Raw genomic sequence first — 27,467 nt, forward strand, 5'->3', positions numbered from 1 at the left:
GGAAAGCCAAGAAATCTCTTCCTCAGCCACTGCACAGCTTGAACATAGCCCCTTCAAGACTGAGTACACACCAAGAAGTCATGCTTATAATCTCTAATGGCCTGTGCAGATGACGCAAAAGAAGAGTGTGTTTCCAGAACCAGGATGTCATTATCAGAGGACATATGGAGTCAGTAATGACCTTCCACAATATTAGCAACCTAATTTGTTGGCTACATTCAGCCACTGCTACTTCAAAACTGGGTATTTTCATGGTTCTCCAGAGGGCAGAGTAACATGAGGTGTCTCTTCCTAGCATAGATACCACCTGCACTTGAGGAGACTATGATCTGCTCATGGCAGAGATACAATATTTGTTTCATTCCCAATCCTCTACCCAAAGTGCTGGTCAGAGGTCACAGCCGGTCCAACTGTTTCTTGAATACAGAATATCAGATACTGTTCACCTTTGTTTCATACATCATTTGTAGCAAGACTATGAATTTATTACTGAATGTTATTTGTTATTTCTCCCCAAGGAGGTTATACAAATAAATGTTTGGATTCCTTTGTGAATTATTCAATTGTTTGTTATTTAATAACTGTGGGGAAAGACTGACCACAGTAAGTAAGAAATTCTAGGCTCAGTGAATATAGTAGGAGCTTTGCCATTGACTTTGAAGGCATCAGGCGTTCACCCACTGGTATTTTCTGCTACAAAACCAATCAAACTAAGTTAGAAGAGGAGAATAATCAACAGTAGATGCTAAATACCACTGTTAGAATTCCTATAGCCAAACTGTACCCTGTCACCTCAAATCCAAGCAAATATGTGGAAGTATTTTTTCTGGTAACACACCAGTGTCAACCTTAAGTCTGAGCTCAACTCTCTGGGGGAAGCCTGGGACAGCAATCACAATAATTGAATGCTAAAATGATCAAGATGAAGCACTGTCTCTTCAAATCTTTCTTGAAAACAACTGGTATAGCTCTGGTTCAGATGCACCACAGAGAACTTCATCAGCTCAGCTTTAAACTTCACAACCTGTTCACCCCCATGGCCAGTTGAGTGGCAACTCCACCCAAACCATCACAGGTAAGATGGACACACACCAGCAGAGTTCATCTAGGACACAACCCCTACTTCTTCTCAGGCTGGAAGTAAGAAAAGGTGAAAAGCCACCTCAAAACTGCCCTTACTGCAAGAAAAGCACTAAGAAACTGTTATCTGAGCAGATGAAAGTACTTGGAATCATTCACTACATAGTGACTGGTATTTCATATTAAAGTATTTCACATTACACACATATTTCTTAGTAATGAAAAGAAAACATTTTTTATTCAAATGCCAGGAGTTAACTGTTTTGATACATTCTTTACCCAGCTGTCCCACTGATTCCCACAGACTGTTCATCACTTGGTGTCCACCACCACGGGTGTCACCACCTCAGTGACACTGCTGAGCTGCTCCTCAGCAGAATATGCTGTGTACCTACTCAGGCCCGGATTTATGGTCTCTAAAGTAGAGCCCAACATATTTTCCTGGGAAACAGCATCTTGTCAGTCACATCATTGCAGTTTCATGATGAGACATTCACACATGACATTTCACACAACAAAATCTCCTTATGGAGGAAATTATGAATAGTCCCTGATGGGAGAAAACCACAGCAGAGCTGCCAGAAAGCTCCAGAAATAAATACTCTTTTGTCCCACTGGAGGCTTTCACATCCTCCAAGATATCATCTCAAGGACATGCACTGACTTTTGTAACAGAGCCACAGGAAAGACTCCAACCAGGAGTCATGTGCTAATGACCAACTGTTTGTTACCAATTGCATTTGTTCATGGCTCAATTTCTACCTGACCTTGAGATGCAGATGTTCTCCTGGTCTCCTCTGAAGGTAACCTTCCAATTGCAATCACCCCTTGTGTCTTCCTAGCCAGATCCTGCTCATGCTTCTCCAGGATCCATGTCTTTAAAAGAATCCATCACATGCATCAAGATTTTACTTGGTTCCTACTTTTCCCAAGCTGAATCTTACTCTATTTTCTCTCTCGGTCTCAGTACTTCCTATGCTACTCTATGTTCTTGACAAACATATTATTTTAAAGCAACCAGAACTCGATTTTTTTTCCCCACTAAGTCTTGAAATCATTCCAGGAGAAGAAGAAAAATGTGATTTTCCATTTGGAAAACTACATGGAAAAGGGATGTGCCCACATTTCACCACATTAAAACAGCAGTTTTGACACACATGAGTTCACTCACAATAGATAAATTGAAACCTTCAAAATTGCACTGCTAAGGATTTTTGCACATTTCTTTTTAATAGTTCAGAATTCACAAACAAAAGGTTTTGTTAACAAGGAAGTGGAGCACATACCTAAAGCACCAGACATAAAGCAGGGAAGGCCAGAAATATCAGTCCAGTGCTTAGCACCAGGAAAAAAGCTTCAAAAATGCTTTCTTTCTCAGGAGATGTGGGTAGCTGATGCTATCTGAAGAGAAGTCTGAAACTCCAATATGCCTACCTTCCAGCATGCCCCAGCACAGCATGCAGAAGTAGCAATGTCCATATAATATTTGACTTAGGCTGCCTAAAGAAAGCTCAGGGGTCCCTTGCCAGGGACTCCAAGAGGGCCAAGTTCCTCTTTAATGGACACACCCCTCTGACAGCATACTGTCAGAACACTGAGGACACCAACATGACCCAGTCACTCTGGCCAGCCTGAGGTCTCCCTCAGCATCACTTGCCCATAGGAGCAGGAACCCCATTTCAGCTCAGACCTGGACACCTAGACCTGGATAGACCCCATGTAGGTATGCTGCAGTGTGTCTCCAGCCTTGTCTTTGGGTCCTGGGTGGACTTTGGACCCATGCTGAGGTCTGTCCTCATAAAGCCACCAGCCCTGATTGTGCCCTGATGAACACTCATAGGTGGGAACATTGCTGTCTGAGCCAGGACTGCAGTCCAGATTTTTTCCTCAGTTCTGCAGCACCCTACCAGCACCCTGAAATAAAAAAGCTACTTGGTGATGCCTGGGCAGGGCTTAACATTCTCATCACCACCAAAATGGTTGTTCAAGTACCAGGAGATGAGCGACTTAACGTTGACGCTTTTTCCAGGATGGAGAGAATTAAATAAAATTTATAATATTCTTTTTGCCAAGGATGGGCAGACTCTAAAATGTACTAACTACTGGGCAAAGAAATGGAGAAGGAAACACAGGAATCAATTCACAGAAGGTAGGTAACACCAAAGAATGATTTCTCTAATAGAAATCAGGCAGAAATGTTACTCACCTAGACCTCCCCAAGGAAGGGAAACGACAGACCCAGAGACAATTATCACATCGGACAAAGAAATTTGACCTGGGCAGCAAAACCACAGACTTACATAAAACTGGCACAGACCACCTACTTTTTAAATCTATACACAGAAGATGAAATGAGAATGTGTATCTGGAAAAAATCCATTAACAGATTTAGACTAAATTTATGTTAATTTTCTTCTGCTTTGTATGATAACAGTACTGTATAATGTTTTCAGAAAAACTGCTATGCAAAATGTATTGTGATCAGAAGATAAAGATCAGAAAGAATCACACCCAATGAGTGCTCATACCAGAAATTTTGTTCCATCTCTTCAAAAACTCTTCATGGATTTAGAAAGCATCCCTTCAGGAGACTGAAGCAAAACCACATTTCTTTACATTAAATACCAAGACAAATATCCTAGCACAAGCAGCTATGTAAATTCAGCAGTGTCACAATCCATGGGCTGAACCATGTTCACACAGAATAACAAATAATTCACAATATTAATACTATAACATGGTCATGGGCTGCAGACAAACAGAAAGAAAGGTCAGGTTAATTTAAATCACTAGCCATGCCAGGACTGCAGAATTCAACATGTACAGTACAGTTAATTAAAACTATTGTTATCAATCCCAAATACTTAAAAATATACATAATCAAGCATTCTCAACCGGCTTGCATTTTTTTGTTGAAGAAGTTAATTTTGTAAACAGTACTGTTCATGTAAGTTAGTTAGCTGAAGGGAACTGAAGACTGAGACAGTCTTGAGAATGACACTGGGACTCATAGTGCTTGCAACCATGACTTGGACCAGGTTCTGTTGGAGACTGAGTTCTGGAAGGGAATGAAACAGAAACGGACAGGGATGGGTCAGGTTAGATTGGAGGGAAGATGGCAGAAGGGACTAGGACTGGAATAAGATATGCCATAATCTGCAAATGCAGCAGCAAATACTGATCCAGAGCTCCAAGTCCTGCACTCTTCACACTTTTCCGCTGTCACCACATTTGGGTGGGAACTGGTGCCAGCACCAGGGCACAAAGGCTCTGCTATCATCAGCCTGAATTCAAAAGGCAGAGCTATAAGGGCAGCCTACCTGATGCACTGTTTCTCAGCACACCTTGAAAAGGCAGTTTTACCTCCAAGCCTATGAAAATGCCAAGGAGATGTAGGGCATTGAGAAGTTATGGAATGTCACTATCAGGGACTGCAGTGCACAGGTTTTCTAACACCTCTCTTTTTTTTTGATGCCGGTATGGCCCTTAAACACCTAACCATGACACTTCCCAACACCACATCTTGCTGAAGGCTCAGTCCCATGAACACCAGAAACCTGCCACTACAAGAAACATTTATGCCCTGGTGATGGCTGATGCATGCATGCAGCCAAACAATAAACAAGCAAGAAGCCACATTACTTTTTTAAGGTGCCTATTTTTTTAAGGAACAGATCTGTTCTCCACTAAGCTTCCTTGCCTGGCCTCATAAATTTGAGTTAGACTGCAATGCCATGAGAAGGGAAGGACTTATATATCAGCATGAGAACCAGCTCTCATCAGTTCATCATATTTGTGAAACTACAGCCTCAGCACACGATACCAAACCATTTAAATGGGTCTAATCCAGCACTGCTGTGTCCCTGTTCCTCTCACAGTCCAGGGAATCCAGCCCTCTCTTCATGCCAGCAGTGTCTTCTTGGCAGCCCTCAATGAGCCCTTTCAAACAATAATCTGGTGGAAAAATAACCTAGAGTATTTTCATTTTGGTCTAATGACCTAAGCAAACTCACGCAGGAGCCAAATGAATTCCAGTGCTCAAAAGAATGAGACAGGACCATGGGGTGGGTGGGGGGAGTTGGGTGGAAAGCTTCACCTATCATATGGTTGTATAGGGGATGAAGCAGCACTATGAATGAAACAGGTAACAGCGAACAAGACCTCTAACTGTATGAGGTTGCTTCACTTCTGGAAGGTGTATAGGGAGAGGCTGGGGGCTGCAGGAGGAGATGGGATTTCTCACAGCCAAGGCAACTTTGCCCTGAGATGGAGGATGGGCTCCTGTCCCTGCCTTTGCCACATGATTTTACTGTGGTTCTAGACAAGTCTGCTAAGCTAATTTTTTTCTGCCGCTACCCATTTCTCCTGTTCTGAGAACACTAATTACATGTGCTTTACTCCCAGAAAGCCTGCTCTGATCCCTGTGTCTGACACGCAGGAATGCTCTTGTGCACACCGCTGTTAACTGAAATAGGTGGGAAGAGGCAGGCTGAAAAGCATGATCTGAGGGGTCTTGAAATGGGAACCCCAAAATAAAGAACACCTTCAGTTTTAACCTCCTTGCACCTCTGTTCCTCACCTGCAAAATGGGAGCAATGTCAGAGTATGTGCCCCACAAAGAGGATGGTGAAAAATACCGCAATGAATGCCAGTGAAGCAGTTTGCCCCTGCTGTTGTGAACACTACAAAAGAAACTTTGTGAAAAAAATTCTGTTTTCTTAAGATTTTAGCAGCATGTAACAGAAAGGATCTATCTGCTGAACAGAGAAAACAAAATACTGTGAGGAGAAACTGAGCACGGTCCCTTCTGTGCACTGATGTGTGACAAAGAATAGTATGTGGTAACACTGGAGATCGTATCTTAATGCTTGTGCAAACACAGGCAGAATTAAGGCTGCAGAAGCAGCTTAATTCTCACATTTTCTAACTCCAGAGGGCTTGGTGCCTCTGCCTGTCTCACGCTCTTTCCAACCTTGGTGCAAGTCCCGTGTGTGTGAGATCCACCCCCGAGGTCTGACTGGCAGCTAGACCCTGTCCTGATCCTGCAGCTGCTCCAGCATCCCTGGATCACTCGTCTAAGTGCTGTGGAGTCTTAAGTCTACCAAGCCCATGGCAGGAGCCCTCCTCCTCGCCTTCCTCCTCCTCCTCCTGCCGCATTTCCTTCTCGCCAGCAGTTTGAGGCGAAGCCACTAGATGGGGTGCGGTGAGCTCGCCTCCCCCCCCCCCCTTCCCCGGGGAGAGGCATTTCAATCATCTTTTGGCTTCAGGTTTTGCAGCCAACCAAAAAAACAAAGGAGGTGAAACGCAGCACACAAAAAGACACAGCCAGCTTCCTCCCAAGCAGTTAACTTCTGCTTGTTCCTCGTGTTCGCCGTGAAAGGGGGGAAATCAAACGGAGTACACAAACCCCAGCAAACGCTCGGTGCGTCCGCCCTGGCGGGTGCTGAGCTCTCCCGCTGCCTGCCGTGGGCACGGCGGGTGCTCAGGCTCTGGCACGGTTATCAGTCATACCTGCTTTGCCTCGTCTTGTCTCAGCTCCCCGAAGCCAGACTGAGCGAGCATCAGTCAGCGATTCCTCTGGCAGTCCGCACACATCTGCTTTTCTACTCCAGTCCCAGTGAAATACAGCAGGCACAGCTCCCTTCCCCGCCAGCGCCGCTGCCAAAGCTCTCTCCCTCTCTCTCTCTCTCTTAATAATGATCTGGAAGCTGGGTGAAACAACATACTCGCTTCTGACAAAGAAGGTGCTTCCTCATTACAAGGGTAAGGAAGGGGAAAGAGGACCCAAGGAAACTGCGATACAAAGAAAGAACCTACAGAATTACGGGGGGGCTAGAGGAGAGAAGGAAGAATCCTTTCTAAAATAGTCACTCCTTGTGAACAGAAACATGACTCAAGGTTAATCCCAAAATGGACTGCATAAAGGTGGCCATATCACACCTATCCTCTCCTTAACAAAAGATTATTTGGGAAAGCACGCAGAAGGTAAAGCATGGCTGTCCCATAGGGAATGTGGGAAAGCACTGGTATTTTTACCTGTTGAGGAATTACACCTTCTCACATTCCTTCCCAACTGCTTTCAAGAAGAACTGTCTCTCTGAAAGCATCATCCATTCCAGTAACACTACTTATTATTCAACCTGTATATAAAATTCTTTCCTGTGAGGGTGGTGACACACTGGCACAGACTGCCCTAGAAGCTGTGGCTGCTCCCTCCCTGGAAGTTTTCAAGACCAGGCTGGATGAGGCCTTGATCAGCCTCGTCTAGTGGAAGGTGTCCCTGCACATGCAGGGGTGTCAGAACTAGATGACCTTTTAGGTCCTTTCCAACCCAAACCATTCTATGATTCTATGATAAAATACAGACAAGTATTTCTTCACAACATCCAACTTCTTCCAGCCTTTCGCAAAAGTACAGCTATCCCCTTTCCAGCACCTTCTCAGGACCTGGACCATCCTTGCAAGCTCCTACAGACTTATCTTCTTCTCCATGGTCCTGGGATCATTTTGAAGTCAGCGGTTTTTTTTTTTGCTTGTCTGGCACGGGTAGAAAAAGTCCTTCTCCCACTCAGCAGAGGAAGATGGCTGGCGATGCTGCTACCACGGGGCAGGGTTACTGACAGGGGTAAGCACACCCTCACTTACCCCTCCAGTAAGGGGAAAACTTGAATTTTGCAGCCTGTGACAGCCAGCCCTGCACAGGCCTGTATCCCTGCTAGTGTCTCAAAAGCCCTCAAGAGCCACACACAGGAGTAAACCCAAGAAGCAGTACAGCACTTAATTAGGCAGGATTGCACCTTGGCTGTTAACTGGGAGATGAGCATGGTCAGACATGTTTGTGCTGCCCAACAGTGTGTCCTGTCACATACCCTGCAGATGAAAACCCAACCTGCATTCCTGATGAACTGGGATTTTAAAAGAAAAATGGATGAAAAAAATAGGACAGAAAAAGAAACACAATCAAAATTATTCTATAATTCTATGAAATTAAAGCAGAAAGTGCACTCAGTGAGCTATTTTTTTAATTCATTGCAGAAGCCCTGACAAACTGTGCAGTGCATCATCATTGGACATTAATACAGACTGATCCTGTCTGAGGAGTTTGCAGACTTCTTATAAATTAATAAAGACAGATTATAATCCCAAATGCAGCATATTTGCTCATATATATTCATACGAACACTGCTGATCCACATCTAGCTAAAATAGATGTGTTTTTACACAAATTAGGTTACCACCAATACAAACAGTTTTGATTAGTACTACAAGGCATGAACAGATGACCAAGGCAACTGCTTTAGTTTAGCACTGTGCTTGTGAAAGTCATCAGTTATCAGCAGGGCTGCAGTAACTGCTTATAGTTTCTTACAATTAGAAAACATCACTATCTTAAACTACCTCAAAGCACTGATTAGGCCATTCAAAAGAGCACATTTTACCTTACAGTTGTAACAACCTAGGAACATAATCATTAGCAGGTATCATGGGTCAATTAGTGGGTGCTACCTTGGAGAAAAGCAGATGAGCTGGATCTCTTGAAATCCCTTGACCTTAGCAAAACCACAAAAGACTTAGCTCAACAAAAATTCTACAGATGACAAACAAAACATGGTAGCAACTACCTGGAAAATGAGCTGGTGAAATCAGCCTACTCCTTATGCCAGTGTACCTTATTTAAACAGTACAAAACCACTGAAATTTTGCACTGACTACACGTATCCCAAGAAGTAGGCTGACGTTTTTATTAGAGAAACACCTTCACTAAAACTTTACAGAGTCTGTTAAGCTGAACTTTAGACATTGAGGCTGCAAAGATAGCTCAATATGATCAGCTATATGTAGACTTTCAAATGATAAGTTCTCTCATTTATTTTGGTTTCTGACATAAAGAAGTACTTTTTTGCATTCTGCAATATATAGAATATCTAAGCAATTACAAAAAAACCCTGTTGGGACACTTGTTGAGATCAATGGCACTGGAAGTTGACAAATGCATTAATTCCAGAGTGCCTAAACACAGTTTTGAAAAACATGAATACTAAACATTTTTGAAAAAAATCTTGTCTTCAAATCACATTACAAATCTCGTGGGCTTACCTACTTGCTCCCTACTCTACCTTACAAGTGCTGATAACCCAAAACATTTTCAAAAATTATAATCCAGACCACTAAATCCAAGCTACTACATATGGTGATGTCTCTTCAACTTACTATCTTCAATTTACTTTCAAGTGACTTTTAAATTCTAACCACAAGATCAAAACCTACCACGCAAAAAATAATCGGTTGAATCACAAAGCTTTGTCTAAATATAATAAATGTGCAAGATCAGAGATAAAATTGTTGGCAGCACTGCTAATGTCGCTCTGCAGTCATTTCCCTGAAATAATCAGAATTAGGTACCCGCTTAGGCTTTTAGACACACGACAAAGGACAGTGTTATTGTTGCACTCTGAGGAGACAGTCCCAGCATAGAACTGTGAGTACCAAAATTGTTACAGTATGGTACAGCAACACCTGAACTAACTTTGTGCTGCTGACTTAGCCCCAACAGGTTCTCTTTTGTTTGAAAAGTACCAGTTTGTCCACAGCCAGACACTGGTTGTTGTATCCACTGGTGGCAGGAAAACATTACAAAGGAATATAGAAACATTCAGCAAAAGGGTAAATCAAATACTTCTCATAATATCAGGATCTGTCTTAGTTGCCTCAGTGGACATCCACAAATCATTTTAAGGAGAATGGACATTAAATTCATGAGAGATTTCATCTGTAGATTTCATGGAGTGGCATGAGTTTGGTTCACAGAGTTCATTTTTCTTATCTCTAATAAATCAGACTCCTTTGCTTGTGTTTTTTTTTCCCTCTGACACTTGCATAACATCTTTGCACCAGCCTCTGGAGCCCACCTAGGATGAATTCCAATTGCAGATTAAACAGGCAGCTCTGGCATCTGCCCTCCTTGTCCAACTATGGAACCCCCAAAGACCCAAACCAACCAAAACCAGCCACTCCTCCCTCCTTGCACCCTACATAGGATTCCCCACAACCAGAACTGGTGCACAACTCTTAGTCTTCTAGTACCTTGGAGCTATCTCTACAGCCTCGATTCTGCAAAAAGAGGACTTTCCACCCTTGGCAGTGCACTCCAGCACCCTGCAAAGCCTCAGAGCACCCGGGGAGATGCAGACCTCTCAAGACAATCAGTGACTCCCAAAGCAGAAGCAAGTAACTGGTATCATGTGGTTACATTGACAGACCTGGAAGAATTTTTTTGGAATGAAAATCAATAGAGGATGATAGATCAATAGAAGTTTTCTCTATTATAAAAGCTTTTATTGAAACCGTGAGTTTGGCATTATTCAAACTAATTCTTCTATTGTTTAAAGATCTGTCTTCATTCCTGTTGAATAGTACTGCTTTGTGCCATGTAAAGCCAGGGGACTTTTCTCTAAGAAAGGCATTATTTTCTCTAAGGACAACAAATTGTTTTCCAGTATTGAAAGCATCAAATGAGAGCCCTCAAGTGACTGTACCTGCTTCAGGAAGGCACCGGCACTGTTTTACCTGGGAGGAACCTGTTGGGAAACTGTTTGGAAGAAAAACAGGCATATGAGTAATCCTGACTGTCTTAGTAAGCTGGAGGCCTTGAGACCCAGTTGCAAGGTTACTGAAAGATGAGCTATGGGAAAAAGATAAGGGAACTGGCAGTAGAAAAGAAGAATAACAGGATAATGAGGAAGCCAGCAGAAGTTCTGTGAGAACAGAATTTGTGTCCAAGATGTAGCCACCTGCAAGATATCGTTATATAAACAAAGGCTCTATATAAAGCGAGTGTCCACTGTTAATAAACGACTTCACTTTAACCATATTGGTGACTGCGTGTCGTCCTTTAAGCCTCCGCGGATTTTTTCCTACAAGGAACCCTCTTCCCTGGACAGTCCTGGACAGCTGGGGTGAAGCCAAAGAATGGCTTCACAAAACAGGACATTATGCCAGGGCTTTATTATTTTATTGCTGGTGTAAATCTTTGCAGGTAAGAGAAATTAAGCTTGTGAGCACTGAAATCATTGTTTCTTGGACCTGTGCTGGAAAAAGCCCAAGACCTGACAGGAAGACAGTGACCCCAACCTTGCTGAATGAAGTGTTCTCCAATGCAGAGAGCTCCTGAAACATCCTGCACATTAACAACACTCAAGTTTGAGGCTTGGACCCTGTATAAACGCTTAAGTGAGATACCTCTGCCCTGGCCATATCTTTTTTCCTAAAACTCAAGTTAATGGGACTGTGTAAATGCCCAGCTGATTCCAGCAGGTGTGATTGTGATGAATAAAACAAAGTTTAAAAGAGCTTGTGTAGACATTAGTGGTAATGCAGCGGGAGGACAAGGACAGCATGGGGACAAGCCAGAAGGGTTGGATTTGGACACTGCAGATCATCCAGCTCTGTCCTACTGGCTGCCACAGTGCTTAGAATTGTATTTCTCTGGAGAGAGTTTATAGATAAGCTCTGTCCTATGTTAATGTACCATCCTATAGAGTTGTTTACAGGCAGTACTTGGTAATGTACTTAAGCATGTATTTAAACACACTGCTGAACATCAGTGTGATTAATACTTGGTTAAATTAGAGATATGACATGAATACATTTTTCTGCTGTTGTAATTTTTCACAATATGCGCTTATAAGCTGGTCATAAGGATTTTCTTTCAGTTTTGCATCCAGCAAATTAGTTAATTTGGGAGTCAAATTCTGCCTTCGCTATGCCTGCAGTGTCTTTCACATGCATGAGGGCAAAAGACTGCTCCACGACTTTTAATTGCACTTTTTTTTTTTTTTTTTTTTTTTTAAGTCTTGAAGGATTCATCTAGGGAAAAAACAAAACAAAACAAAACAGTTTCTTTCTTTCTTTCTGATCTGGCAGATCTTTTGACATTTCTTTCATGTCATTTCAATCAGAAAAGTACCTTTTACATGTATATGCTTGTTAAGGTTGGGAACATACAGCAGCTCTAATTCTTGACCACTGAGCAGGCAGCTGCTGGTGAGTACAGATCTGAGCCATGCACTTTGTTCTTCTGCATGTAAAACTGGGGGGGAGGGAGAGAGAAGAAACATGACTTTACATTACTAATCTTGGTAGTTTTATATAAATCTATTTAAAATGACTTTTAATAGTGTAATTTGCCAAGATCTCCCTCTGAAAGTGGCACAAGCACATCTCTCTCTCAATTATTCCTTTCCTGCTTAACACAGAGAGAATTCACCACCATATCCTATATTCAAGTTTTGGAGTAAAACTTTTTTTCTTTTTCTCTGTTGTTTTGTTTGGTTTTGTTTTTTGTTTGGGTTTTTTTTGTTGTTGTTGTTTTGTTGGTTTTCTGTTAGTTTGTTTTTGTGATTTTTTTTTTACTTTCTAAAATAAAAAAACCCATCAGAACATAAAACACTGGCCTGCCCATATACATTAAAGTGCTGATCATTGTCACTGCTGCAAAGCAGTTACTCTACTTGCATCTATTTCATTCTTACTAACAAGGAAACAAGCATGACTTAATAGTTTTAGCTGTAGCCATCTCAGAGTTGATGACATTTTTTCCCCCTAAATTAAAGCTAAATCGTGTGCATTAAATACATTATCTACTTGTAACTTGTAAAATGGGAATTTTAAAAATTATTCAGTCACAGATAATTTGTTACTTAAAACGACAGGCTCACATCAGCACTGGGGGAGACCCTGGCAGAGGACTGGAGCCATCCTGCACCCCATGTGGAAGGTGGGTAGGAGCCCCTCAGCAGAGCAGAGCTGTTTTGCTGAGCAGTGACCCCCAGGTCCCAAGGCACAGCCCCCATGAAGCCAGCACAGTGATTCTCCAGGACAGCTCTTTGGGGGGCTCAAAGTCCCCCTTTTCTTTTTTTTTCCCTGGGGGTGGTCTATTCACAGGCAGAGGGGACACAGTCATAGGGCAAGGAAGGGTGGCTTGTGTGACAGCTGACTTTGTTGTTCCTGCCTGGCAAATATTAGAGGACATGACTTGTCTAGATTGACTGGGAAGCATATGTCAAAGCAATTAATTCATTTGCCCTAAAAGATTGAGGCCAGGCCAGGATTTGTACCTTTCCTAGTGCTCAGTCTGATCTTAGGCAATGGGATTTCCACTATCTCCCATGGGAGATTATTCCACAACCTAATAGATCTCAATGTCAGGAAGTTTTTTCCTGATACTCAGCCATAATTCATACCCATGAATTATGAGCTACTGTTGACATCACACCCATTGAGGCATTCCTAGAGCCTGCTTCATTTAAAATTATATGCTCTAGTTATGCAGGGTTTCTGTGTACTAGGGCAAAATGCTTTTTCTGCAGGTTAATTCATTACTATTCAATTTGTTAACACTTTTTTTCTCGGTGTGAACAGTCATTCTGCACTTGCATACCCTATAGTAGCACAATTCCCATCTGGGAGTAGAATCACAATATATAAATATGACAAAACAAAATACTAAAAGCCATCCCTGTAAAGACATATTAGTCTGTTCCTGCAGATACTTACTCCAGCATTCAGTTAAATGAAAGCAGTAGCTCATACAACAACTGGTATGAGACAGAAAGCTTAGAAAAAAACCCCTCTCAAGTCTGTAATAAATTTTATTTCTCTCTTAAACAGAGGGAAGGTACAGAAGTAGGGGGGTGAGTAGAGAAGGGGAAGGCATGAGCAAGGAAAGAGAGAAAGTGACTTAATCATGCTGTGAGAAAATAGAGGAAAATTGAACAGAGCATGACTTCCTACAAACAATGAGCCACCAAAATGCAGTCAGGACATACAAAACCAAATAAAGATGAGGATGCAAAATGTACAATTCTTGCTATTTCTAGCACTTAAAAACCTGAGAAATCTAAGGCAGGCTTCTGAAATCTGTATTGCAAATAACTCTGTACAAAACACTTTTTGGAAGGAAACTGCCTTTTGTTTTAGGAACATTTGAGTGGAGAAAATTTATAAACCACGTATCAGTTTCTTAAAAAAGTCTGAGGATTTCTATGAGAGTTTTTTATGCTTACATTTTGCCCAGCTAGGAGTGCTTTGCCATCCTGTTTGCAAGCTATTTGTACATAAATAAAATGTCACATTGGATAATGAAAAAGAGGGAATGTTTTCTGAAGGAAGCAACTAGAAATACAACAGAGTTAATTTTCATCTCCATACATGCCTGGCTCCCATTAATGCTACATAAATCCAAGAACAACTAGATAAGAATAAACACATATATTTTACCAAAAATTATGTAAGAAACAGAAAGACATATTTGCAGCCAGAACTAAGTTCACATAATATCATATAATTTTTCACAGAAATTATTCAAGATGTTTTATTTTTTAGAGGTGAGAACATTTTGTACAATATTTCCTTTCACTAGAAATTATGTGACTTTACTGAAATCTGTATCTAGCAAGGTGAGACACTTGCTTTGGACAGAAGATTGGACAACACAGTTCCCAGTTCATACTGGATCAGGATATGTATGTTCATAGCAGAAACAGGATGCCCATGGCTGAGATGACTTGAAATGCTGCAGATCCTCTAGGACTGCATTAAAGTCCAAGTATCTATACTCACCTGGGTTTACCACCGATGTTGTGGAAACCTGTTACTTGTAGCTGTGCAGTTTCTGGTTTGCAGTTAGCCTTGAAAAACTGCACAAAACTGTCTTTGGTGGGGATGAAAAATACCCATTGGGACACATATGAGAGATCCTTACATTAAAAAATTGTACTCTGACTTGAGCAAAGCAGAGGCTTGAACCTCAGCTGCCTGCCCCTTCCCCACCCCACAGGACTTGTTGAGATGCCATCCTAATATAACACTGGTATTGCAAAAACACTTGAAGGAATTTGTTCTCATTTTGGCCTGGAACAAAGCTGTAGAAGTTGCTGCAAAATTGAATGGCCATCCTCAAGCCCTCTGTAATTGAGAAGGAATGTTTTGAGTCAAAGGTTTTGCTGTACTTGCAAGGATATAGCAGGGAGCAGCATCTCCAATAACCAGCAGCTTTCTTTGTAAGAAATCTCTGCAGAAACCTGACATCAGCATCTGCTGTGGAACTTATACCTGCTGCCTTTTTACTTGGGGACAGCCACAATTCAGCTCTCAGACTCCTGCACAGGGATGTCTTGGAATAGGGCTGTGACTTGTTCTCTTGTCCCACTCAAGTTTTCAACCACAGATAGTCCTGGCCAAGCAGAGGCAGGGTACAGGACAGCTGGGCTAAGACGACTTCTGGACTTTACCTGAAAGTAATTATTTGCAGGTGGAGTTTCTGAGGATAAAGGTGAATAGACTCAGGTATCTTTTTCTATGTGGAAGAAAATTAACAGCCTGGTTTCCAGAGAGGTGGCTGTTCACAAGTTCATGAGGAAGAGCAGAAAGTAGCCAAGAGAAGCTGCAAGACTACTGAGGGCTTTAGCACAAATAAACTGAATACAGTAAGACTGCAGTCAGACTGCAAGAAGACTGGACATTTCAAAGGCACAGGATAGCAGGATGTAAATTCCTATGCAAGACAAAGATATCCAGAACTGAAAATACATCACACTTAGATAAAAGAGGGCATATGCAGAACAATATGCTTTATAAATATGGAGAAAGTCTCAGATGACATTATTATTACCAAAAAAAAAAAAAAAAAAAAAAAAAAAAAAATTTACTTACACTAGTTTTTCATCCCCTGAGGTGAAGAGAACATGTTGATTGGTCAAGCTAGGCACAGACATTATCCCAAAAGATACACAAGTATCAGCTATGTAACAACTAGCAACTATTGTAATGAAAAATGTGCAGAAAGAGAGCTGACATTTCTTGAAAGTTATCTTAGAAGGTAGTACAGAAGAAAACTGTATTTAAGGCACAAATATAACATTCATTTTGTGAAAATGCCACATTTTCACTCATTCTGAGAGTCCTGCCTTGCTCTTAGATACACAGGCATGCACCATTAATGGCACTTGCATGGCTGAATTCCCATGTGACATCCTCAGAACAGGAGTTGTGGCAAACCTCTGTTATGTCACATGTAAAAAAATACTTTTCACTGTATTTCTGTTCCTCACTTCTATATTCTCATTTCCCTGTATATATAAAGCATGTGGCTTGTTGGCAATGTGTCTGGCCATACTGAATAAATCTCCTAAATCCAGAGTTAAAGTTGGATAGTCATACTGACCAGTCAACTTTTCATTGTGTGAACTTCCCTTCTTTTTTTGACTGCATTTTCCTGGTTTTGAAGCTTCTGAAAGAGGCTAGGTATAAGAATGAAAAATACAGATGGAACTTATGTTTAAAGCTGCTTTTAATGCAACCAGTGTGCTTATTTAAGATGGAGAATACACATGAGCGTGTGCGTAAGTGTACGTGCACTTTTAGAACTACCACATACACCTACCACATTTATTAAATCTGTCTAGTGGATAATACCAAGACTTCTGCCTTAGCAATATGCTAATGCTTGCTCAAGCTTTTCAATGCAGTGCTGAAACCATCCTTGACACAGCACTGAAGCAGTAGCTGCAGCATTCCCGACTGCTGGATAAATGGAGTAAGAGAGATGAAATTTATCAGAGCTGCCAAGGAGTGTTCATCAAGACACATTTTTGATCAACGGAAGTGTGAGCTATTCTCACAAGTGACAAAAAAGAGGGAAGAAATTATAACTGGCATATGTCAAGAGATTTAACCTACCTGAAACGACTCACTTTTTTGCAAGCATCACTTCTTTTATTCAGTTACTCAGTCATTTGGGGTAACATGAAGGGGGAGACCTTTGCTTCTAAGATACAATCATTCTTTTAAAAAGTAAAAGCTCCACAGTGGATGAATTTATTTACTTAAAAGACATAACATTTCCAAAGGCACAATATGTGCTAGGAACAGAGTGGCACTTAAACTGACATTTATGCCTTTGCAAATTTCTCCCAAGAACCTCCAGTGTGACCATATCAATCATATAGTCTGTCTCATAAGTAACCAACTTAGAAAAGAGGAAATTGGATAAAGCACTCTCAACACAAGAAGGACCCAAAGCCACTTTAGAAAAAGAGAGGAACTTTTGTTATTAATTTGCCCAGGAAGGACAAAGAAGTATCATTCTGTATAGGAAAGGCTGACACAACTGAGCATCACAGAATTGCCAAAGAAAACAGGAGAGAAAGAAATGCAACCTATTCCAGCAGCAATGATGCAGGCTGGGAAGTGGAGTGACCCAAGTTCTCTGATTCTGACCCTGATAAAAAACATAGTCCATTTCAAACCCACTTCAACCTTCTTTTTACTTGACTGCCCCATGGATAAAATGCATAAAGAACAACGCTGAAAGGGTTTCCAGAGCCACCAGTACACCTGTGTGCTGGCTGACACTCAACACGTTGTTAGTGATGATGGAAGATTGCTGTACAGGAGGCCATACTGTCACTGAACATATTTGAGGGAAATCTGAAAAGTCAAAATGACAGTAATGAGAAGATATTGTATCCAAAGCAGATTTCCTGCAGTGGAGATTTTCTCATGGGAAAATGAAAGCAGAGCCAGCCTGGGGAAGGAAGGAGGATGTGGGTGGCCTTTAGAAGAGCATCAAGGATGAAAAGGTTACCAGCTGCTTGTTGTGATCAGTGAGTCTGAGGAAGACAAATAAATGACAACTCCTTGATACTGTGCGACTGCTGCTAGCATGAAGGAGAGATGGAGGAGGAAATCAAAGTGCCTGATTCTCTGATTGTCCTTACACACAGACCAAACACAGCAGATGTAAATACACCTGGAAAAGGGCAGAAAAGTCAAAATAACTGCAGTAAAACTAAGGGTTAACCAGGAAAATAAGTCACCAGAAATGGCGTGTTGGTCATCCTGACTAAACTCTCCGACCTGGTGACCAGAAGGACCCCCAGCATAAGGACATGAAGCTCCTGAAACATGTCCAGAGGAGAGCCAGTAAAACGATCACAGGGCTGGAGCCCTCTGTCTCCTGTGAAGACAGGGTGAAGAAGTTGGGGTTGTTCAGCCTGCAGGAAAGGAGGCTCCAAGGTGACCTTATAGCAACCTTCCAATATCTGAAGGGGGCCTACAAGAAAGCTGGGGCAGGGATTTTTACATGGGTGTGTAGTGAGAGGACATGGGGAAATGGTTTAAAACTTGGAGAGGGGAGATTTAGGTTAGACATTAGGAAGAAATTCTTTAATTTGAGGGTGGTGAGGCAGTGGAACAGGTTGCCCAAGGAAGTTGTGGCTGCCCCCTCCCTGGAAGTGTTCAAGGCCAGGTTGTATGGGGCCTTGAGCAACCTGGACTGGTGGAGGATCGCCCTGCCCATGCAGGGGGGTTGGAACCAGATCACCTTTAAGGTCCCTTCCAACCCAAACCATTCTGTGATTCTATGATTTTCCTACTTTCCTATGCAAATATATTGTCTGTTTTATACTTTTCATTGGATATGACATTGGATTTTTTACATTGGATCAAAATCCAAACCTAGTGCAATACCTAAGCATAATGCCACAATAATGCCCACACTTATATTTGCCACTACTCTGATGCCCGCTGAAGTCTCTCCATGGTTTATGCAGATGATGAGGTAAGCTGGGGAGGTTAGGGAATGTTTCAATTAGCATCTTACTGAAAAACAAAGTACTGATATGAAAGAAAGCTCTGCTGCAGTTTCACATGGATGGAACTTGCCAGGCAAGAGTTCAGTAACATTTCCAATATTTTACCCTTTTGTGCTTTAGAGTAAAAGGAATTTTGCATTGCAAGGAGCTTTTGCTGTATACCTAGAAAACTGCAAGACAATTTCTCTCCTACTCATTGCTCCTAATCAGACAGATGGATACATTGCTATGGAAAAATACAAAAAAAATCAAACTAAAACAATGGCTGCATCATTTTTATTTCTTTCTTGCATTCTCTGTTCACGTAGCAAGAAATTTAATTCCAGTTGGATCAGTCTCTTGTGATATTTTTTTCTTTCATTTAATATATTTTTTAAATGCTTAGAGGCGTTATGACAGAAAAGCATGTATTTTTTTGCCCTGGTTTATACTCATCATCCTTAACATTACAACAAGACAAAAGCATTAAAGTAAAATTAATCATGTCAAAATATTTTAGCAAAAACAAGGGAGACCATGCATAAAGCATCGCTTTGTCTAGTGTGAAGTCACGCTCTGATTAAAAACATATAATGAAAGTGAAAGTAATACATCATTGCTTTAGCAGTAGGGTTTTTGGGAGAGCTATGCAATTCTCAACACAAAAAATCTTTATAGGCTCTGTATTATATAGGCTCTCAATTATTTTCGAATAATTCTATGAAAAAAACATTGCTTCATTTCCTTAAAGTTTAATTAATCTTAAGTTAAGCACTGCAGTTAGAACAACCAACCAAAGGAATTCTAGGATTACACAAGGAGTCCTGGCAGGACCATGGCTGGTAATAGAGCCAGTGGCTGGTTCTGAGCAGTATGGCATGAGGTGGTGACACAGAGGACCCCCTCGCTGCCCCACATCCAGTAAGTAGCGATGAGGACTGTAAAATACCATGGCACAAGGAACCCCTATTAGCAGAGCAGAACTTCTGCTGTCACTAAGGTCTGTCATACACCCACCAGTCACCCAGTTTGTGTCTCTGGTGGTGGTAGCCTGTTGCTGCTATGTGACCTAGGCAGCACCCAGTTAAAAAATGAACTACTGTTCATGCACGTGTAAGCAAGCCTGCAAAGAAATCATGCAGTGAAGATCTGTTCACTCTCCTCTGCCATACAGTCTATAAAAGCCTCTGGTTTGCTGAGGCACGACTGGGCAGTAAAAGATGTCCTAAATTATAAAGCAACATGTACACTAAGAATCTCAGGTTGGGATTATGCCCACATCAAGTAAAATTGGGTGGAAGAAAATGTTTGTAAAATGACACTTACTTTCTCCTTTTTTTTCTTTTGTCTTTGTTACCAACATAGAAAAAAATCCTTCTCTGAGAAATACCAGACAGGAGAAATACACAGTAATACTAGACTGTGAAAAATCTACCGATCCCCTGAGCCATAGCATTCCTTCCTATACATGATGACATTAAAAAATTGGAAATGGGTGCATGCTTCCCCTCCTCTTCTGGATCTATGAACAAGGCAAGTTGTTTTCCTGATACCTTTAGAATTACTCCCATTAGTACTGATGCATTTGGTGCTTTGGGTAGCCAGGCAGAGAGAGGTGGGCAGTATCCCCTGCCAATAGATCTAGTCTTGTCGGGGGAACAAAATGAGATTGCTACTCTGCTGAGCTGTCATACTCGATAGCTTGTGCTGTTCCACCTGCAACTCTCTTCATAGTTCCAACTGCAGTGCCACAGCTTAAAGACAGCCAGTAGTTTCTGATGCCTGATCTTCTCCTGCTCCTTATATGCATCACACAAGGCAGGACACAGAGCCCTAAGCAACTGCGTGGTTGCAGCAGCCACTCTTGATGCTGAGGAGGAAGGCAACAGGCAAACAGATCCCCAGACAGGGTTTGCGGGCCCTCTTAAGTAGCTTCTGGGGTTCCTCTCAGTGGAAGATGACAAGAGGAGACTCAGTCTTCTCTCATCCATCTCCTCCTGAATGGTCCTGCCACTGTGCTAAGTGTTTGCAAGCTTCTTGCCCACCTTCCCTACTCCCAGGTTCCACTGGCACAGAGAGCAGAAAATGAGTAACATAGACAGATGAGTTAGGAGGAGGGAAAGGGAAATTTCTGTGCACATTTATCCTGGATCAGGAAGCCTCTAAATGCAAAACCTGGATTTTTGTTGGCAGACGAGGGAATCTACTGGAGGGCAGAAGGTTAAAGAAAAGACTTTTTTTGCTGGTACACGAGGAAAAGTCAAATACAGGGTGATAAGACAGAACACCCTGAAATACCAAACTACATGGACTGAGATTCTTCCACCACAGAACCTTTATTCTCTCCCTGTTCACTAGGGAGCAAACTCTTACTTGCATTGATAAGTTGGTGCTGAATTGCAACCTTAGGACTGACAGCACTGTCTAAACAAGTGGAAAAAAAACAACAAAACAGAAAAAAAAATCTTCATGCTGATTGCACATCTGATAAGAACAAACAGACTGATTATTTTCCAAAATGCCACGTGTAGACTGCGAGAGAGATGAAAAGGTAAAGGAAGGAAGTAAGTGTACTACTCCCTAAATTGCAAGAAGTACATGAAAAATAAAGACAGAACAATGTCCTTAAATTCTCACACACCAAAAATTTCATACCATGTTGATATTACACCATGACTGTCCTGAACTATCACTGTATTATAATGTGATTCGTTTGTGATCTTCCCTAAAACTGGCCAGTCACAGTTCTTCAATTCTCACTGCACTCCTACTGCACTACAGTCCTTCAGTGTTTTATGAAATGGAGAGGAAAAAGGTTCCATTCCAACCTGTCTTCACTTTCCATCCCCTTTCATATTAAGTTAGAAAATAAACCTGGGGATACTTGAAAATTTTTTTTCATTTAAAAAAAAATTCTGATAGCATTTGGTGAATAGTAACAGTATTTTCTAAGAAAACAAGCTTGTTAACATTTAGCCTTTTCCAGTGTGAAAAATATCCTTGAGCAGTAGTTCAGACCAAGAAGGCATCCTTTATTAGCCATTTCTGTAAGAAGAGGGCTACTGATTGTCTTGAGAGTTGTGTATTTGACAGCCTTTGCCTCAGCTAGCACTGAGGCAGACCCTGGAATGTACAGGACTTCCAGTGCTGAGCACCAAGTACTTGGACACAAGCTACCTAGGCTGTCACAGATGCATTTTCTTCTAACCATAGCAATGAAGGTTATGTGCACTAACCAGAATGGAAAGAGAATTTCCATTTACTACTTGTTAGAGTAGTAACACAAAAAAATCTGCATTCTTCTGATAAAATTACATAAAGCTATTCAACATCACCATAGATGGTGGTGGTATTTAAGTACCAGTGGATTTTTAACCAGAGCATTTATGAATCAAGCCTCTGGATAGAGTTCCCCACAGTCTCAGAGATAACATCACACTGTAAGTAACCAGGAACCAAAAAAATTTAATTCTTACAAAATCTAACACATCTACAGATAGGTAAGTTGCAGATTTATTTACTTTTTTACTTTATCCAGTGGAGAGGTCAGATCTTGCAGCAAGAGAGCCATTTCACCTGCCTATCCTGGTGAGCCACTGGACTAGACATGAGAAATTGGAAAAAACTGAGCAATTTTGCCTTACGTAATGTCACCAATTTTTCACTGACTTAATACCTTCAGAATTTTCTTAGAAGCAAGATACAGAGGTGAGTACCATATCTCATTTTGAAAAATGTGAAGCCCATTCTGTTCCCTAGTATGGACACTGCACACTTTTCTGATGTCCAATTCATACAACCTTTATTAATTGTCATTCTTACACAATACCCTCCAACCATTAGTTCAGGGTACCTAAACTTAAGCAGCCTTTATGTTGCAGCACTTTGAGAAAGGCTCCTGATTTTTCCACAGGAGAAAGCAATTTGCAAAACCGTAATTTCAAGTCCTGCATAAAAGCAAGCATCTTAATTCTTTTTCATCCTAACCTGTGCATGTAATATTAACATGGATGCATCCCATTAAGAGGCTCTGGATAAGGGAAGAAGAACAGAATTCTGTAAATTGTATTTTCCTGGGGAGGAAAATCAGGTCTATTAGGAAATACAGGTTTTACCAGTTGTCCAGTTTTAGAAGTATGGCTTTGATTTATGGATCAAAATTGCTCATTTATTATTTTATCTATACTGCTTTGGGCAATTTTGACAGTTAAAATTTAGTTTTATTGACCAATGCAGCCAGTTTAGCCACAAGGGGACTAATGCACACACAGCCTGCTGCACTCAAGAAGCTATGATTTGATTCCATGACCAAGTCAGACTGGGAATCGCAACCAACATAACAATAAGTTCCAAATCTCAGTGCTTGAGGCAAAATACTTACTTTAAAACACCATCAACCTTTAAAAGAAGGTGTGAAAGAAATTTGTGATAGAAGCCTCCATGCGATGTTTATTGTCGCTGATATATTTTACCAGTGCTTCTGTCAGGAATGGACGCAGAGCAGTACAGAGGAAACCTTTCTTTAGTAATTGTGGACAACAGATAAAGATGGAAGAAGGAAATGAAAATGTAAAAGAGAATCAAAGGTGTTCTCTAGTACCATGGCTTACCAGGGATCTAACTCTGTGAAAACTGAATGAGCATTGCCTTTTTAAAATCCTAATCCAGATTTTATTCAAATATACATAAATATGCCTGTATCGATGTTGCAGCCTGAAAGACTTACGAGTTTACTTAAAAAACTTACTAGAATGATTTTAAGCCAATGTTAATTTAGGCCTATTCCATTATAAAATTAGCATCTTCTGCAATCTCAATTTATTGTTCCATTGTGAAGCCCCTTGTGATACATAAACAAATCTCTGAAGAGAAACCAATCAATAAAGTGTCTAATTTGATTAACCATGTTTTTAAATTCATCAAGACAACTGTACAAAAATAAACCACTTACTTGTCAGTATTTTCCATGTCTTCTTTTCATCATCATAATACTGAACCAAATTGCTGGGTAGCCGGTCAGGTCCAGGAGGCAATCCTCCAACCAGTAACAGCATTTTCTTATTGGAACGAATTCTTCACCCAAAACAAGAGGAAAGATGAACAACCACATTACTGAGGAGTATTTTTAGTGGCAACAAAATCATAACCATCAAAAGAATGTTCACTGCTTGCAGTTTTCTATTTCATTTTTTTGTGTTTCTTTCCCCAATCATGTCTCAACAATTTTTTGAACCAAGCAGAAAAATGATCAGAAAAGCTGCATATCTCTTTACTCATGGAATAATAAGCTTCCTTTATGCAATTTGTTAGAGGTTCATTCTAGAACGACCTTTTTCTTATATTATCCCTTTAAATCATCACTCTTTACAGCTGAATACACATGAAATGCTCTGGAGTTGTACTAAGGTTAAGCATTAAAGTTGCATGTCAAAAATCGTATTAGTCAAAATCATTATTATAAGCCATTCTACACTCAAAGAACCTTGAAAAAATTAAGGTTATGCAGAGAGTTTGTGAGCCAACTCTTTAATCACACACTGAACTTCAGATATATAGTTTAGTACAATTAGCAGCACTGGGCTAATGGTTATGGGTTAAATGCTACTTACAAGCACTTTTGTTTGTTTAATTTAGTCCAGGCTCTCGCTTTCACCCTCCCCCCCCCTACTCGACTCCCCGGGCTCCCCCCCTTCTCTGTGCTCTCCCCCTGTGCACCACTGGCTATAGCAACACCAATTGGTAAAAATGAGACTGTGATGTTGTTGTGAGCCTCCCCAGAGTGGAGCCCTGCCAATGCTTGCCACTGATCCAGCGGCATGAACCTGCTCAACTGTGCAAAGTCACTCTAATTCCCTCCCTCTGTTTTTCTACCTTCTCCCCCAGGGGGCAACCACTGAAAGGAGTGACTACCCACCCATCAAGAGCTGGCAATTCGCTGCTATTAACCGTGACCGTGATTCCCAATCTGCCTGGCAGTTCTTAAGAACAGGACTGCAATGTCTCATATGCAGTAAAAGCGGTTATCTGCACCCTGGCCTCCAACGCTCCACCTGATGAATGTAGGGTTTCTTTGCGACATTAAGGGATTTAGCACAATCCTAAGTGAGAAGGGGAGGGGCGGCCCAGGCCCACAGATGAGCCCTGATGCATTAATAGTCACTCCGTGTATAATTGAACTTTCAACAGTCGTACTAAGCTTGGGTGTGGTAGTGCTGAAACCAAGACCTATGCTTCAAACGTTCCCGTGAAGTAGGAAGGTGACATGGCCTGGAAAAAAATAAAATGCATCGACACAAATGAACGTGCAGGGAAGAACGTGACATCTGATGGAAAGCACCCTTGCCAAACACCAACATTTTTCCAAGCCCGACAACATCAGTGAACCAATCTGTGTGTCAGTCTGCAGCAAACACTCCTGGCCAAGAAAGATATAGAATGCTATGAGCCAAAGCCCACCACCACCACTGTATGGAGCTCCAGGAGCACTTCAGCGCTGGGGGCTTTACCACCGAGGCACACCAGTGCCTTAGGCCCAGCTGTTATCTAGACAGTGGTGAGGACAACCCATTTACATTTGTACCAGGACTATATCCCCTCTCTAGAAGACTGGGTGGACTGAACTAGCTCATGCTGTAAGCATGCACTACCAAGAGGAACCTCCTTCACATATGGAACATGCAGCTGAAGGCTCGATCCACACGACGCTTCGGAATAAAACCTTCCGAACGGCTATCCAGAAGACAACTGCAGACTGCAGATACAGCTGTCACAAGGATGGCCAGGGAATTATCTGGCAGATGGCCTTGTTTGGTTTTGAACATATTTAGGGCTCAGGGAAGGTCCTAAATTGACAGGGGAAGGAATGAAACCCTCACTGCAGGGGCAGAAGCTACACCACAAGGGTGGTAACACTGCAGTACTCTCTCCCACTGTCCTAAACCCCTGATTCACTCCCAGCTAGGGGGTTGGGTCCTTCAGTCCTGCTGGCAAGCCAGCCTTTCACCTCTGCACTGAGCCTCCTATGTACTGCCAAATGATGAGTGCTACCTGCCCACCAGACTGTATCTGTGTAGGATATCAGGAACTGTCTTGTGATCACTGTCAGCATCGACTCCGCTCAGAGAGACCAAGCTCTAGGGAAAGCTTTCATAAGCATTGCCAGTGTCTTGAAACATTCAATCTCCCTGGTAAAATTTTTAATGAGAGAACATTTGACAAAAAGTATGCAACACAGGAGTATGATAAACTATTTTTGGTATGAGTTAGGGATGGCTGCACACGTAACAAGTGGCAGAGCAAACCAGAGCCATAAGTCAGTTATGCATGGCCATCCCTGACGATAGAGAATAAATTGTTTATTCCAACCCTCTCGTGTTGTATGTTATATCACAATCAACTTCCTGTATATTGTAAAATTCAGAATGCCCTTGCAAGGTTTACTTGATAAAGGAGTTTATTCTGATTTTCATCTTTCATCTGTAAAACTCTCTTCTAACTCCAAAGCTCTGTGAAAAACCAATGAATGGCCAAGGCTCAATGGTTAAGGTGAAGAATGAAATGTCAGATGTAACTCTGAGTTTCCAGACTTTGGCAGCTGCAACTATCCTTAACATTACTTTTTCAGCTAAACAATCTGATAAGCTACTGTTTCTTGAGATGGAGCTGCATTGCTACAGGAGTGTCTAAGTGTCTAAAAGTAGTTAGCATTTCTACATGTTTAAACTGGGAAGAAGCATGAACTGAAGCTCTTAATAAAAGTTTAATAAGAACGTAATAGCCAGCACAGTCTCTACCAAAGACGCAGGGAACTCTCACGTGGCAAAAAAAAAAAGATGGGTTCTTTTACCCAAAGTAAGTAATTCATCAACATTGAGATCTCTTCCAGTGAACCAAGTAAAGATGGCATATTATTTTAAATTAAAAAGTATATTTGAAATTAAACATTTTCAAATGTTTAAACATTTCTTTCAGGCACACCAACCTAGGAATTTGATAACTCATATAAGTAGCTTTGTTTTCAGAAATGTTTATCCATAAAATTATCTAAATCCTACTCACTTCAAAGGTAGTATCAGAGGTGCAGCAGTTCTAAAGCTCAGATCACTAGTACAAAGTCTAAACTAACCATGGATACACAAGGCAAAATTCTGATTCAAAGAGTTTGTCAACTCATAAGGAATCAGAAGAAAAGACAGAAACAGACTTCAGAACTCCTGACAACCTCGACTACCCAAAGCTCTTTTTCTACCTTAGTAGCCTCATGTTAATAGAAAACATACAAATGGGAAATATTCTTCTTGCACATTGTTTTCTTTTATTAGCATATCTATCAATCTTGCATTGATGGTTTTTTTCTTATCTGGGCAGTTAGTAGAAGTCCATTCTACCAAGGCTGGCAAGAAAACAAACCCCAACAACAACAGGTTTGCTCCAGACACTTCCAGTTTTCAAACAATGCGGTAAGGCTTCCCTCCTCTGCATGAGTAGAAATCCACATGAAATGAAGAATACAACAATGAAGTGGCAATCATGTGGTTCTTCATGCATTCAGTGCAGTATTACACATCAGAAAGAAAACTGAATTTTAGACATTCAGGTGATCATGATAACCAATGAAGAAAAAGAACATCTATCCAACTATACATTCATCTTAACACAGCACTACTATATAAACAAAAACCTGAAGTATTACGTCTCTTTTAATACTGTCTGTCATTTTGTCTTTGAGTATGGAGTGGTGGCTCTTCAGCCCAG

At 41.3% G+C, this 27,467-nt stretch overlaps 1 protein-coding gene across 1 annotated transcript in view; it reads right to left on the reverse strand.

Annotated features, from left to right (window-relative positions):
• KLHL14 (kelch like family member 14) overlaps positions 1 to 27,467 on the reverse strand; it is a 61,939-nt gene that overhangs the window by 21,859 nt on the left and 12,613 nt on the right. The window contains 1 exon segment of the mRNA XM_071737443.1: positions 23,665 to 23,786. Within this exon segment, the coding sequence (XP_071593544.1) occupies positions 23,665 to 23,786 (122 nt within the window).

This window comes from Heliangelus exortis, chromosome 2 (assembly GCF_036169615.1).
Source record: "Heliangelus exortis chromosome 2, bHelExo1.hap1, whole genome shotgun sequence".
Classification (NCBI taxonomy): domain Eukaryota; kingdom Metazoa; phylum Chordata; class Aves; order Apodiformes; family Trochilidae; genus Heliangelus; species Heliangelus exortis.